At 37.1% G+C, this 20,319-nt stretch overlaps 1 protein-coding gene across 1 annotated transcript in view; it reads left to right on the top strand.

Annotated features, from left to right (window-relative positions):
- LOC127570043 (echinoderm microtubule-associated protein-like 5) overlaps nt 1-20,319 on the top strand; it is a 140,614-nt gene that overhangs the window by 82,448 nt on the left and 37,847 nt on the right. The window contains 12 exon segments of the mRNA XM_052015279.1: nt 488-594; nt 1,494-1,612; nt 1,864-2,055; nt 3,792-3,892; nt 7,390-7,483; nt 10,777-10,877; nt 11,679-11,773; nt 11,775-11,882; nt 12,840-12,951; nt 14,567-14,694; nt 16,991-17,132; nt 18,740-18,892. Coding sequence (XP_051871239.1) covers nt 488-594; nt 1,494-1,612; nt 1,864-2,055; nt 3,792-3,892; nt 7,390-7,483; nt 10,777-10,877; nt 11,679-11,773; nt 11,775-11,882; nt 12,840-12,951; nt 14,567-14,694; nt 16,991-17,132; nt 18,740-18,892 — 1,452 coding nt within the window.

Genomic DNA, 20,319 nt, shown 5'->3' with positions numbered 1-20,319 from the left:
TGAGTATCAGAAACATTTCCCATGAGCCCTCCCCTATTTACTAGTTTAAATTCCTATTAGCTGTTCTGTTTATCCTTCCTGCCAGGTCCCCATCCCAAATGGGTTCAGGTAGTGCCTATCCCAATGGAACAGTTCCTTTCAGTCTCATTGAACCATTAAATGGAAACCCTTTTCCCCAACCACTCTTGCTGCATTTACTTCCCTTATCTTCACCAATTTGCATAGTCTGGGATGATAATGAGAAGATTATAACCTTTAAGGTCCTAATATTTAATTTGACACCTAACATTCAGCACTATCTAAGAAAGACATCTTCCTTACTCTAGTGTTACAAGATGCATTTTAAAGGAAAAGAGACGGAGAAGAAATTTCAGAGGCTAGGGTTTGAAATTAAAGGCATGATACCTATGGTGTTTCCTACTTCAGAGATGGGAAAATAATCTATTTTGTTTTAATTTCAAACTGAGTTTAACTGTCTCTCTTACAGAAAGTTTTGCAGACTCCAATAGTGACCTTTCTGATTCTGATCAGTCTGATGTACCAGAACTTGATTCTGAGATTGAGCAAGAATTACAGATCAATTATCATCGGCAGGTATCTATAAATTGTGTAAATGCAGCAGCTAACTGTATTTTATACTGTTCATCTTGTCAATTGACATTATAATCATGATTAAAGTAATAGAATTTTGCATTTCATGTGTTTACATGTGTGTGTATATTTTATTTATGGTTTCTCATAGAATTGCAGAAATCTTAAAGAATGAGACCATTCTGTTCTTTGCATTGAAGCTAGCTTTTTAACTGGAGCTATTGTTCTACTTATGGTTTCCATTTTCTTTTTGCTTTTGATGTCACCTTTTCCCCTCTCACACAGCTACTATTCCATTTTTGATTTATTATAGACTTTTTTTTCGGCCTGCCGCAACCTCATTCAAATTCCAAGAATTTCTTACTTAGTTTTTTTGGAATTGTTCAGTGAAGTAACTGATGCTGAAGCGGTCATTGTCTTGTGTGTTGATAGACAATTCATGCCTGCTACAATTCTGCAGGCTCATTTGGGTTTTGTAACCCTAATTTTTAAGTCTTTCTTTGTAATTTTACAGCCCTCAGGTGCAGTATAATTCTAATTATCCTTGCTGATTCCTTTACCAGATGCTCAGAGGTACAGATTTAAAATCAATGCTCTATTCTGTAAAAAAAAATTGCTGCCTCTATCCGCACTGACAGAATTAAATATCTATGTATCAAACTTTAATACAATCATGAGTCAGAACATTTCTTTACCAGTTTCATTAACTATTAATGTGTGGTACATCAGATTCCCTAACAAAAGAACAGGAGAAATCCTGGAAGTATGTCAGCATTTTCTGTGATTACTCCAGACTAAAAAAAACTGAACTCTAAACATCAGCTCTCTTTTCTAATTCCACCACTTTAATCTGTAGATGTTCCTTTTTTTTTGATGTTATGAATCCTTTCCTCCTGCAATAGATTTACAAAGAAGACCTACCTCAGCTTAAGGAGAAATGTAAAGAAAAGCGTCAAGCAGCAACTGCAAAGAAACGAGAAAAAGCTCCTGACAGCAGTTTGCGCTTACATTTTGTTCATGGGTACGATGTCTTTTTGGAAAGATTTTTTAAAATCATTTTATTGAGAAAATACATGTGGTAAGGTTTTTCATTTAACATGCCAGAAAGATTGACAGTTGGCAGATTTGTGTGGCTATAATTGTTTGCTTGCTGCCCAATTAAATTGAAGCAGAGGGGCCTCACTCGTATGAAAGGTTGTCATCGGGCTGGAGAAAACTGTCCAGGATAAAAACTGATCTGACTGCTCTATAACTTGTGTTTTACCTCTTCAGTTACAGGGGCTATGATTGCAGGAATAATCTATTTTACACTCAAAATGGAGAGATTGTGTACCACGTTGCAGCTGTTGGAATAGTGTACAATCGTCAGCAGAATATGCAACGGTTCTACCTTGGCCATGATGATGATATTGTCTGTCTAGCAATTCATCCTTTAAAGGATTATATATCAACAGGCCAGGTAGGGTATGTTTATTTGATTATCTGTCAACACAAGAGGACAGCACGGTGGAGGTGCTTCAATATGAATTATTTCTCCCAGCTATATTGTACCAAAATATTGTAATGAATTGCTTTTCAATAGAAACTATTCAGTTTATTACTGTATTCTACTTGGTCTCGTATTGGAATTGCTGCAACGTTAACATTTACAGGACCATTGTGGTTTTGTTCTTTTGAGATTATTTGGAAGAGTATGGATAATTTTGAGGCAATGTTAAATACAGAAAGGGTTGAATGGTTTAGTATTTGGTCAGTCCTGGTTTTTCCCCCGGGTTTGCATCTCTGATTGGTAAATAAGCAATCCTAGTCAAAAAAAATTACACCATTTTCAACGCAACATAAAGTTCTTAAGGCAGGTGATTTGCTGAGTACATCCAAAATTTTCTGCTTGTATTCTAGTTTTTCCATTATCTGTTGTATTTTGCCTTTTATCCCCATGAAATATGTTCTTTGACTGACAAGGATACCAGTCTATTTGCAGTTTTTAAGGTTATGCATACTTTATCACACTATCACCTCCTGGCAGTCAAGTCAATCTTCCTCTCCTTGTCTAAGTTATTTTTTCTATCATCTCACCATACCTGTTACATTAAATCTGCTCTATCAAGCGAGGTCTTTATTCCACACCATAATGATTTTTGCTATCAAAACTTTTAAAGTTAACATCTCAAATGCAAAATGTGAATCTGGTAGGTTCTTTCCAACTAATGGGAATCTAAATCTGGAGCTGCAATTTTCCTAATTCTGATTTTGTAGCCCATCAAATTTGCATTTCTTAATGACAAATTAAGCAGAAAGATTGCACCTGAAATAGAAATATTCCTTTATGGGTTACTGCTCCGATAAAGTTATTTATGACTTCTGCTATAAAATCATCAAACTAATTATTCTTCAATTTCATATACATTCCTGTTATTGTACATGTTGTCAGACAAAGTAATCTTTCATTTTCACTGTTGCCAAACTTCTGTAAATAATTTGTACACAGTTGTGAAATAAATCCCAGTTTGCTTTACACTGTAAATTCTGTTTGTAATTGCACATTTTAACACCTTTTCAATGACTGATTCCTCTGAGATCACATTTTAATTCGTATTAGGTTTTCCGGTGATTAAAGATAAATGTAACAATATCCTAGTGAATAAGGTGTCTGTGTAGTATTAAATTATACGTGTCTGATAATTCCAAATTCAGTTTTCAGTTTGTACTGAATTACCTGAACTGAGCATGTTTAGTCTTTGTTTATAATAAAGAATGGGGAAGTGGAGTTTCTGCTATGACCTCTGAAGTGTATAAATATGACCAAGCTGGGAGGGCACGTGTTGGTCTGTGATGCATTCTATGTTTGAATAAGGAGCTAACTTTAAGATTCTAAGATTATATACAAAGTGTAGTTGTCAAATGAGGAGACTAAACAATATTTTGTCCAGCAAGAGTTGTACTTTGAGGGGAGATGGGCAAGATAATGTTCCTTTATACTTGTAATTCCCACTGCTATCTTTATACAGATCAAGAATAACCTTATGCAATATTTCATTTGAATAAACAACTGACCCAATGTGTAACCTTTGTGCTCAGTTTAGTTAACTAAGCAATGTTGTTTTCAAGGCTAACAGTAAAAATTTAAATTTATCCCAAAATAAGCCTCTGCTTATTTGAAAATAATATGGTAAATTATTTCTTTTGTCTGCTTAGGTGAGCCGTGATTCTGCAATTCATATCTGGGATGTGGAGGTATTGAAGCCACTGTCAATTCTAAAAGGACATCACCAGTTTGGAGTTTGTGCAGTTGATTTTTCAGGTAAGGCTAATGGTATTGCTGTACCTGTGCTTCATGTGGAAGGCAAATTCATTCAATGTATTGCCAACAACCATTTAGTGTGTTCTGATTAATTCTTTCTATCCTTTTACCTCTTTTGTACTGCTGTACAAATGAAATGTATGGTTCTAATTGATATATTTTGTTTTGAGATTCGTGAACTTTCCTATGTAACATGATAAATATTTTGTTGCTGAACACTCTGCTGCTTTTAAAACTTGACCATTTAACTTGAAATACTCACCTTTCTATTTAAACTCTCCTCTTTCCTGTTTGTTTAAGATGGATTAAAATTTGGACAACAACTTGTATTTATTGAATCACTTGAATGTAGCTAAGATCCCAGTGTGCTTCACAGGAGCTTTAACAGACAATATTTGACATAAAGCCAAAGAGATAGTAGGAGGTGACCAAAAGCTTTGCCAAAGGGCTAGGTTGAAGGAACTTGTCAGAGAAGAATGGTGTGCAAAAGTCAACGAGTGAAAATTGTGATATAGGTGCTGTTCGGGAAGGAGATGCAGGATTTGGACCCAATGACAATGAAGGACTGGTGATATGTTTCCTGGTCAGCATGGTGTGAAGCTTGGAAAAGAACCTGCAAGTAGTAGTGCTCCCATGTGTAGAAACAAACAGGAACAGGAGTAGCCCATTCACCCTTTTATATCAACTGTGCCATTCAAAATACGTTCATGGCTGATTCCCTATCTCTTGTTCATTTCCCATAATCCTTGATACCCCTGTGTCTAAAAATCTCCTCCTTAAGTATATTCAGTGACTTAGTCTGCATCACCTTCTGTGGTGGGGAATGCCACAGTCAGGAAATGTTTTGTCATCCTAGTTCTGAAATTCCTGCCTGCATCCTGAGACAGTGCCCTCTCATTCTTTACATCCAACTCGGGGAAAATAACCTCGTGCATTTACTCTGTCTAGCCCAGTCTGAATTTTGTATGTTTAAATTCTTCTACATTCCAGCTTTACTACATTCCCTCTATAGTAAGTATAACCTTTCTCAAATAAAGGAGAATAAAATTGCACACAATATTCTAGGTATGCCAAGTTATTTAGATGCTCCTATGCTCAAAACCTCTTTCAATAAAGGCCAACATACCATGAGGTTTCTTAAATGCTCACTGCACCTGCATGTTTGCTTTCAGTGGCTGGTGTACAAGGACACCCAGACCACTTATACAACATTTCCCAAACACTCACCATTTAAATAATACTCTAATACTCTGCCTTTCTGCTTTTTGCTACTGAAGTGGATAACTTTGCATTTATACTGCATCTGTCACATCCCACTTGTTCGACTCCCACTCGTGCAACTTGCCTAAATCACTTTGAAGTCTCTCTGTGTTCTCCTTACCACTCACAGTCCCAACCAGTTTCATATCATCGGCAAATTTCAAAAAATTACATGCATTTCCCTCAACCATTTCATTGAACTACATCATAAGCAGTAAGGTCTGTGGATAGGAATGGAGTACCTTGATGGAGTTGAGACGATGGAAAGGCTTTGGGTATTAGGAGACTAGAGTCATTTGCATCCAGATTATGGAAGTAGAAGTAGGTAGGTCTCTTTCCAGCTTTAAATTGCAAATCTAGAGGATTAGAGACCTGCTGTATTTCGGTTCCATTTATGCTAACTGTGAACTCCTGCTCCTCCTGAACACTTGCTGTTAATTTTGGTAACTGCTGTCGCCCTCACACAGCTGTGTGTGCATAATTATTGCTTTTCTGGTTTCAAACTTGTACACCTTCCTATCCCCTACACCTGTTTTCCAATTCCCTAGCCTTCAAGGGTTAGGTGTAGGTGCCTCAACCAATCAAGGCACTTCAATGCTGCTTAAAATACTGTAGATTTGTTGAATGCTTGGTTGTTTCTGTCAAAATCTTCCAAAAGGATAGTTAGCCCCATGGTAGAATACCTAGTTTATAATCTGTCATTTATTGCTGGCAAGGACAATTAGTTGAAGATGGTGTTGTGTTAATTTTTGAAATTATGCATTGACATGTAATATAGCCTTGTTACATTGTACAGACCATGTGATATTTTTGACCAGCTGTTAGTACTTTTCACAGTTTGTGGGTTCGGAGATGCATTTTTAATGTAATCATTTGACAGAGATGTTTGAAATTAGGGGAATGAAACAGACAGAAGTTAGACACCAATAGTTTCTTGAGAGTAAGAGTGCCATAAAGAGACAGAGGTAAGTTTAAACTTAAGGGATCTAGAGTAGATTTATTTTACATATAGACATACTGTGTATTGAATGAGTGGATATTTTGTCAGTGTTTAAGAAAAGGATGGTTGGTGGAAAGGTAGATAGGGGATATGGGGGAAAGAGTAAACACATCGAATTAGGACTGGGGATCACATGGTCAATAAATGTTGTTACAAGTCAATGAACTAAATGGCTTATTTCCAGATGATAAATTCTAAATAATTCAGTGAAGACTGACACCAATGTAAAGCCAATGTATTTAGATGAAACATTAAAATGAGATTCAGACCTCATGTTCCTGTGAATTTTAATCATCAAAAAATTTCTCTAAGGTCCAAACAAGCAGTCGTCCCATGATCATCATTAACAGAATAAAGTGCTGTAAAACTCCATCAATCTGGCATGGCATGCTCAGGACTTTGGTGTTGGACTGGTAGATTTTCCAGACTTTTCCAGATTTTTATGCACATGATATATTTTGTAAAATATTATGACTTTCCTTATACAGCTCTTTGATTCTTCCAGACACTTGTAGGGCATAAGATTAACTGGAAACTATTATGTGCAGTAAATGCTATGTACCTTGAGGAACGCCATAAGACTTGTGTAAATAATTGACAGCAACCTTCATACAACTTATCCTGTCTGATATCACCACAGATGATTGAAATAATTCAATGACATGAAGTTAAATTTCAACCTAGACAGAGTTGTTAGTTGAGGAATGGGTCAATGTGACTTCTGCTAGAATTTGAAACAATTATCTTCTTACAGGGTTCAAGTTCTTCTAATGACATTGATCCCCGGTAAAACAATCGGGCATTATAGCACAATGAGATGAGGGAATTACCTGTGAACCATGCAACTGGTCCCAAATTTGAAAGCAAGATCAATACTGCAGCTATTATAAAAGTACATTGTTGCCCCATCAGAGAAATGGCAAACACCTTAAATATTCAGGAACTACAATTATCATATGACATTTTTAATTTCTTCTGTTAATCTCCTTCCCCTTTTTATTCATTAGTTTGATATTTTGCCAATAGCTTCCAAGTCTTTGTTCTATACTAGTAATCCATCTTTTGCACCCTAGTAGGGCCAGGGGATTTCAAAAGGGTAAGTCTTTGTGCTTTCTAGAATGTTATGAACTAGCAATTTTAGGTTCTGTGGGATTAACTTGTACAAATATTTTGTCTGGTGTAGAATCCAGCACACAATATGGTGATTTTTTTAAAAACTGCATTGTACATATTCCAGCGGATGGAAAACGTCTGGCATCAGTAGGGCTGGATGAAAATCACACAATAGTTCTCTGGGATTGGAAGAAAGGAGAAAAACTGTCTTCAGTAAGGTAGGCATTTAAATCTGTTAATGCAGAATCTCCTTCAGGCAATTGTTGGGCTCATACCAGATATAACCTTGAATCAAGCATGGAGATAAATTTAATGGTATTTGCACTATAAAAGTTCACCACCTCATTTAACTCAGTTTATATAATCCACGCATTTTATCAAATGGTACATGAAGTTTTCTCACATGTTAATTTGTTATGTTGTTTTCCAGGGTCGTCTTTAATTATTCTTTCTTCCAATTCAAATATCTGTTTGAAAATTCAGGGTTTTTTGTATGTTTCATGATTCATTGTTTCACTACTTTTCATGAATGGGTTAAATTCTCAAAAATTGAATTTTCTCACAATCGTTTTGTGAGAAATCATATCCATTGTGAGAATTATATCCATTTTGCCTTTGCATTTGTTTCAAATCTAACAAAGCTTCAAAAAGGAGTAAAGTGGAGTGCAGTTTGCTCTTACAATGCATTTTTAGTGTTGACTTCTTGCTGTAGTTTATCATACAAATTTTCACTTACAGATGTGGCATATTTATACAGGTGCAATATGGATACAATATGCTCTGCTACTGTGAAAATTAACTTAATAAGTTTGGAGGAAATGGGTTTTGATTTATGGGGTACTGGTGTCAGTGCTGGGGGCAGGGAAAACTGTTCTAGTGGAGCAGCTTGAGTTGAATCAGGCTAGGATTCATGCCTTAATGAATCAACTAACTAGGCCATAAATTAGTCTCTAACGTAAATGCTGGGATGGAGGTTCTGGTGAGGGGAAATTTACTAAATTAAAAAGGACAAGGTGATGATGCAGAATGGGTAATAATAACTAGAGTCTCGGGCAGAAGATTGGAGAAGCATGTTGTAATGCTAATACAAGAATTGTGGGGGATTTTAGGTTTGCCAGTCATTGAGTAGATTAATGCCCATTTAAAAGAGTGGAGGATGACTTCACGGTGTGTGTGATAGATGATTTTCTAGATCAGGATGTCCTTTTGCGCAATGATAAAGAGTTAGCTAATAATCTGGTAGTTAAGGGGCTTTGGAATTAAGTGGTCATAGTATGTTAGAATTTTTTTATATAAAGACTGAAAGTGATTTAGTTAAATCTGAAACCGAGGTCTGAAATCTAAACAGATCAATCTCTGAAGGTTGGCTGTGATAAATTCCAGTTATAACCATAAACAAATAATGGCTAACATTTAAGGAATTAATACATAATTTACAATAAACATATATCCCTTTTTAAGGCACAAAAACCCAAGAAAATGATCCAGCCTTGGCTGACAAGAGAAGTTAAAGATAGCTTTGGTCAGAGGAAAAGGCTTTTGTCGCCAAAAGAGCAGTAAGCTGGAGGACTGGGAAAATTTCAGAATTCTGCAAAGGATGACCAAAAACTTGAAATGGAAAGGGAAAGAAGAATACAAGAGAAACCGAGTGAGAAACAAAAACAGACTGTAAGAGCTTCTATAGATATGTAAAAAGGAAAAGATTAGCTAAAGTTAATGCATCCCTAATGAACCAAGACAAGAGAGATTATATTAGACATTTAAGAGACTCTTAGATAGACACATGAATGAGAGAAAAATAGGGGGCTATGTGGGAGGGAAGGGTTAGATAGATCTTAGAGCAGGATAGAATGTTGGCACAACATTGTGGGCCGAAGGGCCTGTACTGTGCTGTAGTGTTCTCTATGTTCTATAAGGGAATGGCAAAGAACTTAAATAATTATTTTGTGCCTGCCCTGATGAGGGAAAAAAATGGAATAGAAAATCTTTGAGAATTAGTGGAGAATAACAAGTCTAGAGTGAATGAGTAACTGAAAGAAATTGGCATTGGTACCACAGAAATTAATGGGACAGATAGGTGACAAATCCTCAGGTTCTGGTGACCTGTAACCTTGGGCTTTGACGGAAGTTGCTGTAAAGGTAGTGTAAGAAAGGGGGCGAGAGGAAAAGCAGGGAACAGACTACCTAGTCTTACATCAGGAATCAGGGAAAATACTGGAATCTATTACTAAGGAGGTGGCAACAAGGCACTTAGAAATAGGATTTTGTAGATTGGGATTCATGAAAGGCAAATAGACAGATCTATTAGTTTTTTGATGTTATAATTAGGAAGAAAGATAACAGGCAACAAGTTGATGTGGTGTAATTGAACTTTCCGAAGGCCTTCAATAAGATGAGAGGTTATTAAACAAGTTGGAGCATATGATTTGAGGTAACATACTGGCATGGATTGATTAAAAGACATAAGGTATGAACATATGAGGTGTTTTTGATTTGCGAGCCTGTGACAAATGGAATTCACAGGGACTGGTAGTGGGGGCTCAGGTGTTCAGAATCAATGTCAATGATTTGGATGATGGGACCCTGTATAATATATTCAAGTTTGCTTTTAAGCTGGGTGGCAGTGTGGGATGTGAAGAGGATATAGAAAAAGGGTTTTAGGGGGATTTAGATGAACTGTGTGTATGGGTAAGGATGTGACAGATGCAAAATAATGTGCAGTCATTCACTTTGCAAGAAAGCTAGCAAGAGAGTATCTTATGAATGGTGAGAGGTTGCAAAGTATTAGTATTTAGAATGATACTGGTACCCTTGTTCATAAATCAGTGAACATAGAAGGGTAGCAAATGGTTTGTTGGCCTTTATTGCAAAGGATTTGAGTACAAGAGTGAAGAAGCTCAATTGCAGTTATATAGAGCCCTGGTAAGACAGCACCTGGGATATTGTTTAGATATGTTCCCCATCATAAGAAATAATGTAATTGCAATAGCAAGAGTGGAAGGAAGGTTTATCAGATTGTTTTCTGGGATGACTGGTTAGCCCTATGAGGAGAGATTAAGCAGATGGACCCATACCCCCTTGAGTTTAGAAAAAATGAAAGGTGATGCACAGTTCTTGCAGACCTTGAAAGGATAAATGTAAGGATGATGTTTCCCTTCACCGAGGGGCCTGGAAACAAAATAAGAAATTGGCCTTAAAGGACTGAGATTTCTTCAACCAGGGATAATGAATCTTTGGAAATCACTACCCAGTTAATGAATATTTAGGACAATAATTTTTGGATATTAAGGGAATCACAGGCTGGTGCAAGAAAGTGACACTGTGATAAAATATCAGCAATAATTTCATTGAACGATGGATCAGGCATAAGGAACTGAATGGCCTGCTTGCATTTCTTATCTTCTCTTTTTTGTGTGATACGAAATTTTCAATTGAAACTATTGATCAATTTTTAAGACACAAGTTTATGAAAGGAAACAAAAGTAAAAGTCTCAACTGTTTTTTTTCTTAGAGGAAGTGCAGAGAAGATTTTTGTTGTCAAGTTGAATCCCTATATACCAGACAAGTTGGTGACAGCTGGAATAAAACACATCAAGTTCTGGCAGCGAGCAGGTAGTACAGTAATTGCTACCATTTTTATGCCTCTAATACTCTTTTCCTGTTGCTGTTTTGTATACTATTTGTTTTCCTCTATGACAGAGTTTCAATGAATCTTAAATATTAGGAGGATGACAGGTTTTATGAATCTCAAGTTTGTCGGGATATATTTTCTGCTCATGTTATTAGGGACATTTAAGTTCAAATAGAAATGATTTATTCCTAGAAAATCAGTGCATTTATTAGCTTTACCAAGCTCATGGCATATTCATGTAAAAATTCCTATTCAGCTTTTGTTCCAATTTAGCTAAATGATTGAAAAATGGTTTTCTGTGAATGTTTTACACAAAGTCATTAAGAAAAAGGTAGTGTATTGAATCATACTTCTATTAAATGCATGACACATAAAATGAACTTACTTTTCACAATGTATAATTGGAGAACTCATTTATGTAAATGCATTGAAAGCATAATATGTCAGATGTTCTGTATATTTAGAGGTAAACCTATGTGAAAGCTGAATTACTGTCATTCTTGATTATCAACTGCTAGAAAAACCAATTGGTTTTGATATAAACTTGAAGGGCTTCCAAGTGGAACTTATGATGTTTTCAGCTTATCTGCACAGTTATTTATTTTAGAGGATCTCTCCCCCTTGGTGTGTGTTATCTGCACACATTCCTCAACATGTAAGGTGGTGCTTCACAAAAGACATTCAAGCCTGCAAGTATCCTCGGTGTTCTCATTGTGCATCAGGCTCAGTTATAGAGCAGCTGCTTTTAAAGAGTTTAATGTTATTTATTACTTTATTCTAAGGAGGTGGACTGACAGGAAGAAAAGGCTGTTTTGGAAGTCTACGGAAGACTGAAACCATAATGTGTGTGGTATACGGCTGGACAGATGAAATGGTTTTTTTCGGGTACTTCTGCCGGTGATATCTGTATATGGAAAGATATGTTCATTATTAAGCGAGTAAAAGCCCATGATGGACCAGTATTCAGCATGCAAGCACTAGAAAAAGTGAGAAATAAGTTATGAAACTATAATTGATTGAAACAGGGCTTTTAAATTATATTTTAATGAGCATTGTCCGGTTTTGGATATTTTTCAAAGTATCCATCTTGTATAATGCAGGATCCGATTTTTTTTTCCTTAATAAAACCTCCCTGTTGAAATTTTGGACACAATCATTTATCTTCATCAATCTACTAGTCACAATTGAATAAGATCACTACGTGAAAGATATGTATGATTTCACTTTATTTGAACACTTTCATTCTGACTTGCTGTACAATTTTCTATGTTTATTCTTAATTCAATACTCTGCATGTTCTGACCCACAGCACATCTTCACTTACTAACTTACAATGATGTCTTCTTTCTCTTGCCATCACCCCCACCCTGTGCTTCAAATGAGAATACTCATCAAATAGTTTCATCTTACCTCTGTACTTTACTGCATCCTTCAACCCTCTGAGAACTTAGTGTGGCTCTGACATTGGGCTGCCTGCATCTTGAACTTCCTTCCACCACTCCCCAGTGCCATCCTGTCCAATATTGGTGTCTAGGTAGAAACTTGGGAGTTCTTTCTGTCCACTTCCACTTCTCTTTGAAAGAAGCATTTAAACCATGGACCTCACAAAGCTTTTAGTCAGCCCTTCTGAAGTAATTCTTCCTGAGCTGGAGTCAGTATTTTTCATTGTTGTTAACCTGCTACTTTGCTGGATGTGGCTTGAGGGAGAGCCAGCAGGTCAATAAGTGTTAGCTGCAGCTCAGTGCTAGCACTTTGGCCTTGAATCAGAGGGTTGTAATTTTAAGCACCACCTTTCTACTTTGTCACTAAAGTGAGGAAACCTCTGTACTGATAGAAAAGTACTGTGGAAGGCATAAGCTCTTTAGCATGGTTTTGTATTAACCATGCTAGGAAAGTGTTTTGATTATTTGTTTGTTTATGCTAGCTTGTGCTTTCCCCTTCAGGGGTTTGTTACTGGTGGAAAAGATGGTGTCGTCGTACTCTGGGATGATACTTTTGACAGATATCTGAAAACGTATTGTGTCAAACGTTCTGCACTCGCCCCTGGTTCTAAAGGTACATTTATTTAAGATAATACATTTATGAGCCTGATTTTTAAAATGATATTAATCTCTCAAAATTAAAACCATCAATATTTATTAATGACACTAGTGTAAGTAGAGCAGTTCCAGAACAGGTTGATTAGGTGCAAAGGGATTTAACTTGAGTTGAATAGACTATAAAATAATAAATTAAAATTGATGATAAATGCAAAATGATGAGATTGGGGAACAATAAATATTGCAAATCAAGTGGAAAAGGATCCGAAGTCACTGGTAGACAGACAACTGACTCCATCTTATGGGATCTGGAATTGCATATGCATAGAGTAGAACATGGATTATAGATGTGACACATAACCTATACAGTGTGTTAGTTTGAGCCTTCTGGATTATTGTATTACAGAAGGACATCAAACCCATCCGAGAGGGTGTGGTTTTTGTTACCTTGCAACAGAAATGAATGAGTAGAATGTTGAACATTTGGTCAATGCATGCACACAGGAAAGCAAGCACAGGATAATACATAAAAAGATGATACTCCCAGGTGTGGTGCAGGTTAGGAACATTATTGAGGAATATGTGTTGTATTAAATGAGGAATGATGACAGTATTTATCAAAAATTGGGATTTGCAGTATTAACTGTTCCTATATGCCCACAAAAGCTGCATGCATTTCCTTCATTGTAGGACAGCAAATACTGCAGTACCATTGGTGGAAGCTACTGTGAAGGCCACCACAAAGCAGAAGAGATGTTGCGGAGCACAGCATCTAGAGAGAGAGAAACGCAGATCAGGGTGAGAAGTCCTGGAGCGATGGCCAGTCTTTAAGTGGTTGTAATCTAGTGTATGGTGGAGATACAGATCTCACTACACTCAAAGTCCAGCAAGAAAAGCTGGGAACTGTGGTGGCTGAGTTGAATGCACTGGAGACCACAGAGAGAGAGAGAGAGAAGGTTGGAACAATGACATAAAAGGGCTCAACAAAGGAAAGGAAATATCTGTTCAGCATGAGTGTTGCAGTGTCAGTGTGCTTTCAGGCAAGAAGGTGGAAAACATTAAGACAAATTTGTCTGAAATTGTTACTGTTGAAGTATTTTGGAAGCAAATAGTTACAATAACTATACCAGTACAGGTAGTACCCAGGTTATGTGAGGGTTCCTTGTCCGTAAACTGAATTTTCTGTAGGTGAGAAATGAACAATTTCCCCCCAAACCAAGATATATGTAGACATTACAATCTGATGTATGGACTTGGGAAAACAAAATACCTTGGCAGCAGATTGTCAGCACATTTCGTTTTAAGTATAATGTTATTAATTGATTAACTGAATTTCCATTTTAAAAATGTCTTCCGTAATTGTATTGCTGAGTAGACTATTGACTATCTCTGATTCTGGTCTTAACTGATGTTCGAACTAAGAATTTCTCTGGGGATTTATTTGATTGTTGTTCAATCTGGGGAAGAAATATCAAATTATTTTCTTTGGTAATTATTTTATTTTCTTTATGGTAATTTTTCCCAGTGTTGATAAAGGTTACGATGTAATAAATACCTAATATATTTTTATTTTGCTCACATTAGTGTTAAATTATGCCTTTGAATCACTGATAACTGTTTATATTTTATAGGTCTGTTAATAGAAGATAACCCTTCTATTCGAGCCATAACCTTGGGCCATGGCCATGTACTCGTGGGTACAAAGAATGGAGAAATATTAGAAATTGAGAAAAGTGGTCCCATAACCTTACTAGTTCAGGTAGTTCAAACTGTTGAGCAATTAATTTAAAGACTGTTTATTAATAAGACCAAAGACTTGTTTGATTCCAGTAAACAAACAGAATCCTGTTGTGACCTTTCTTCAGTTGACCGGATATATTGTACTTCCAGGACCACCTCTATTTCGGAATGCAGTTCTGCCACACGGCTCACACCAATGTGAGAACAGACACACAAGTAACTAAAAGTAGTATCACGTGTTAACAAGAACGTAAATAGAAACAAATATAGGACCTAGGTTCATCTTCAGAGGGATAAAATTGAATTGCAGTGAAATTGCGTTAAACAGCATAGAATCTTGTTTAGACTATTCTTGGAGTACCAGGTATACTACTTGCTTCCATTTTATAGAAAGGCTATTGAAGTTGATGTGAATCAAGGGGAAAACACTTCACTGATTTGTATCTATCTCAGAGGTAGATGGTTGTGATGTTCAAGGCCAATTGTCTCAACTGCAGAGCATTTCATAGGGTGATGTCCTTAACCCAAGAAATGATAGAGCTATACAGCATGGAAACAGGCCCTTCAGCCCAAATCCATGCTGACCAAGTTGCCTTCCTGAGCTAGTCCCATTTGCCTGTATGTGGCCCATATCCCTTTAAACCTTTCCTATCCATGAACTTATCCAAATGTCTTTTAAACGTTATAATTGTACCTGCCTCTATCACTTCCTCTGACAACTCATTTCATACACTCACCACCCTCTGTGTGGGAAAAACTTGACCCTCAGGTCCCCTTTGTTTCTTTCCCCTCTCACCTCAAACTTAGGCCCTTTAGTTTTAGAGACCCCTATTCTGGGAAAAAGACAGTGATCATCCACCTTATCTATGCCCCTCATGATTTTATAAACCTCTGTGAGTTTACCCTAGGCCTCCTTCACTCAGGGGTAACATCCCAGCCTGTCCAATCTCTCCTTATAAGTCAATGCCTCTGGTCCCAGCAACATCCTTGTGAATTCTGTACTCTCTTGAGCTTAATCTAATCCTTCCTGTAGTATAACGACCAAAACTCCACGCTATACTTCTAGTGCATTGTCACCAACATCTTGTTCAGCTATAACATGACGTCCCAACTCCTGTACTCAATGCCCACTCCAGTCGTTCAGTAGAATAAAGGTGACCATCACTAATTAATTACTTGGAAAGAGTGGAGATCACCCAGCAGGCTGGCTCTGGGAACTGTTGTAATATAACAGAGTTTACCCATTCCTTCTATATAGTGAAAGGAATAGGCAAGAGAGTTCTTGAGTAGAAAAGGATTGTATTTGGGAAATGAGCCATGTGGTAAGTATAATTGGATTAACATTAGAAAAATAGGGAAATGAATACTGAAATGAAATGGATATTGAAACTGTAAAAGAAATTAAATGACTGGAAAGAAATCCAAATGTAAAGTTGTTTTTCTGAACTGGCACTTCTGAAGTAAAAGGGATATGTCCACTTGGAGATGAAGGGAGATGCCTTTTACTAAAATAGAGACACACAAGTATTTTTAATTTTCCTGCAGAGAAAGGTAAATGTAGGGCCAAAGGAGTGTCCATCGACAGTAAGCACGAGCTAGTTCTGGAGACTAATGTTCAGTATTTAAATCAGTGGAACTGAAAGTAGAAAGCACACCCAATCTGAAAGAGTACACATTCTCAAATAGTGAAGGAGATTGTGGGAGTAGGAGGTGGGGAAGAGATATTGAATGCACTGACCATAATTCTCAAAGGACTGAAGAGTGGCTAATACTGCATTGCTGTTATTTAAAAGAAAATCTGGATGGATGTGACCGCTGTTTATTTCTGCTGGGGGATTTTTAAAAAAAAGTATTCTTGAGGGTATAAGTGAAAAGGGTGAATAGCACGTAAACTTCAACATCGCTAGGTGGAGTTTTCAGTAACCACCACTTAGATTGGCTTTAGAGAGATGATCAGGTCAACCACAGCTAGACCTAACTTCCTGACTGTGGTGGCATCAAGTGCAGTTATGATGTTGGCAAGTATTGTGTGGAAAATGTAATTATACAGAAGATATAGATTGCTGAATGGAATCTTAGTCTGGTATTTTAAAGTACTTCAGGTGTAGAAATCAGTGGTGATAGTTGAAAAAGTGCAGTTATCAAGCTGAAGAAACTAATTTTGTTTATTACTGTGATAAATAATATTGTGAAATTATTTTCATGAAATCATATTTAATTGTTGATCCTTGGCTTCATGGTTGGCACTAATTATTTTCATGATCCCTTAAAGATCAACATGACCAATAAAATAAACCTTAACATGTGTTTGGCAGGGTCACATGGAGGGTGAAGTGTGGGGATTGGCCGTTCATCCCCATTTACCTATCTGTGCTACTGTTAGTGATGATAAAACTCTGAGAATTTGGGATCTCTCCCCAAGCCACTGTATGCTGGCTGTGCGTAAACTAAGAAAAGGTAAGTTGGAAATGTTTATAAATGTTAGTTTTCAGCAGATGTTCCAGTTATTGAATACTTAAAAATATGCCTCAGTTATCTCCACTAAGACTGATTGCATCTTGCATCTAGCCATCCACTGAATGAAGCCTTTAATTGTTAGCTGATTTGAAATCCTTAGAGAGTCCACTATACAGTCTTATTGAAAGAATCAGTAAAACACAAGATTTTGAGGAGAAACATTTTATAGGCCTGGCACAAATCAAAGCTTGCTAAAAGTGTGCGCTCTCTTTCCAAGCCATGAAAGTTCTTACTTTGAATTATAAGCATCCATTGGAGAGGACCAAAATGTAGGCTTCTCTCTGATTCTTTCCTTGTTCTCAAGGTCTAACAAGGGTGGGCAGTAAATGCAAGTGTAGCCAGCAGCACCTACAACTTGTCTGTGAATATAAAATGTAATTTCTATGCAAGTTCATGTTATTTGTAATCTGGTGGTGTTGGCAATTGAAGATTTAATTTTGCCGCCTTGGTTTATAAAAAGTTTATGATGTACCCAGCATTCACTAGAAATAAATACAGAAAATGCTGCAAGTACTCAGCTTGTCAGACTGCATCTGTGAGGAAAGAATTGCATAAGAACTCTTACAGCTTTGACTTGGTTACCCTTTGTGAGGTTAGAATTGTGCTCAAGACAAATTCCTGCTGGTGTCTTTGAAACTCCTTTGGATGAGGGAAATATTCAATGTTCTTTCTAGCCCTTGTCAGAGCACACAAGATTAGAGAGCTCTATGTGTACACAGAGACTGATGCTGTCTTGCATGGCATGTGGAAGGAGCAGTTCCAAGCATTGATACTACATTTCATCCAGATCATCTTTGCTGTGCTAATTTTTTTGTGTGTGTGAGAAATTTAGTATAAGCTAACTGTTAATTTAGCAGACCGGTGTGGACCCTTATGTAAGCTAAATTTACCAGACTGGTGTGGACCGTTCTGTAAGTTTTGCCCATGATGGTTTCAAGCAAAATTACAAATTCAGCATCAAAAGTAACTAACTGTAATCATGCAACTAACTAGAATGAAAACATTTGGAAATAAAGGAATAAATTCAGAGATGAGTACTTGTACCTTTTACAAACACTGCAAATCCATAGCCAGCAGAACAAGAAAGTGATGTAAGTAATTGGAAGTAACAGGTTTTGGGAGTGAGGAACAAAGTTACTTACATCATAAGTAAGTTCTGTGAAGTAACAGGGAAGTAATATATCTGTTGAGTTTTTATCCTTTAATTCAGAATTCATGATACTATGTTGCTTCATTAGCCATGTGATTTTTTTTTTTTGCTTCAGTAAATTTACTGTATTACAGTGCTGGAGGAGGGAAGACCAAACAAATATGAAACCTTACTCCGTGTCTTGGACAATGCATGAGCAACACCACACGAGGGCTATGTTTACTGGTGAAAGGATATTACTGGAATAATTTGCATAAATGTTTTAATTGATTTTTTTGAGCTTTTCCAAGTTATGAGGAGAATCCATTTCAAATTGGATTGTAGAAATCTTTTGGTTGCATATAGCAGCAATTAGCACTTTAGTATTAAGGCAGAGTCTTTGCTGTCTTAATTACAGGTGGCAGGTGTTGCTGTTTCTCTCCCGATGGAAAATCTCTTGCTGTTGGCCTGAATGATGGAAGTTTTCTGATTGTGAATCCGGATACGCTTGAAGATCTTGTATCATTCCACCATAGAAAAGAGCACATTTCGGATATTAGGTTTTCACCAGGTATCCAGGCTGAGACAAATATCAGTTCTTGTCCTTGTTTGAAAGTTGATCAGTTTTGATCAATACAGGAATATATCCAATAAAGAAATTACCAGAAGTTGAAAGTTATAAGGACTTTATCATCTTCTGGAAAAACCTAGGCCAAAATGTCTGCATATCGAAAATGTTTTTGTTAATAGAGAGAACAAAACTAAAATGTAGTCATTTACTTAAAGCATTAGATATGCTGTTGTAAGTTTTAAATATTTAAGGACCTTCATTGTTTTTATGAGGTGTTACAGATGAAGAATGTTGATGAAGAGGGTGATGTTTGATCTTACCAGTAAACAAAATATTGCAATGCTTTCTTTATTCAGTTTGTCTATTTACTGGCAATAGGAATCTGATTATAGAATTAAAAGAGCACAGCACAGTTAACTGTTCAAACTCTCACGCTACTTCTGCCATCCAATAAAATCATGTCTGATCTTTTATCCCACATCCCTTGAAACCTCATTCATGCCACATTTTTGCATTTTAATCATCTGCAAGTTGGATTGTACCTCCCAAGCCCAGGACAAGGGCAGTAGATGCATGCATGGTAATAATACCACAAGGTTGCATGCCACATTGAATCATGAAGATATCGCCATTATCTTAAGGTCAAATCCAAGAATCCCACCCAACAGACAGAAGTGGTTCAAGAAATCACCTTCACAGGAACAAACAGGAATGGATCACCCTAGCAAATGATCTCCTTGTGCATTAACAAATCACTTCTTTCAAAAACAAATTGTTATATAGAATAGAACCATAGAACAATACAGCACAATCCAGGCCCTTCGGCCCACCATGTTGTGCCAACCTTTATACCTCACCAAAGACTATCTAACCCCTTCCCCCCACATATCCCCCTATTTTAAATTCCTCCATATGCTTATCTAACAATCTCTTGAATTTGACCAATGTACCTGCCTCCACCACCACCCCAGGCAGCGCACTCCATGCACCAACCACTCTCTGGGTAAAAAAACCTCCCTCTGATATTTCCCTTGAACTTCCCACCCATCACTTTAAAGCCATGCCCTCTTGTATTGAGCATTGGTGCCCTGAGAAAGTGCTGGCTGTGCACTCTATCTATTCCTCTTAATATTTTGTATACCTCTATCATGTCTCCCCTCATCCCCCTCCTCTCCAAAGAGTAAAGCCCTAGCTCCCTTAGTCTCTCCTCATAATGCATACTCCCCAAACCAGGCAGCATCCCGGTAAATCTCCTCTGCACCCTTTCCAACGCTTCCACATCCTTCCTATAATGAGGCGACCAGAACTGGACACAGTACTCTAAGTGTAGTCTAACCAGAGTTTTGTAAAGCTGCATCATTACCTCGCGGCTCTGAAACTCAATCCCACGACTTATGAAAGCTAACATCCCATAAGCCTTCTTAACT

The sequence above is a fragment of the Pristis pectinata genome, chromosome 1 (genome assembly GCF_009764475.1).
Source record: "Pristis pectinata isolate sPriPec2 chromosome 1, sPriPec2.1.pri, whole genome shotgun sequence".
Taxonomy (NCBI): domain Eukaryota; kingdom Metazoa; phylum Chordata; class Chondrichthyes; order Rhinopristiformes; family Pristidae; genus Pristis; species Pristis pectinata.
Note: the sequence above shows the minus strand (reverse complement) of the source record. Positions and strands in the feature narration are given on the sequence as shown.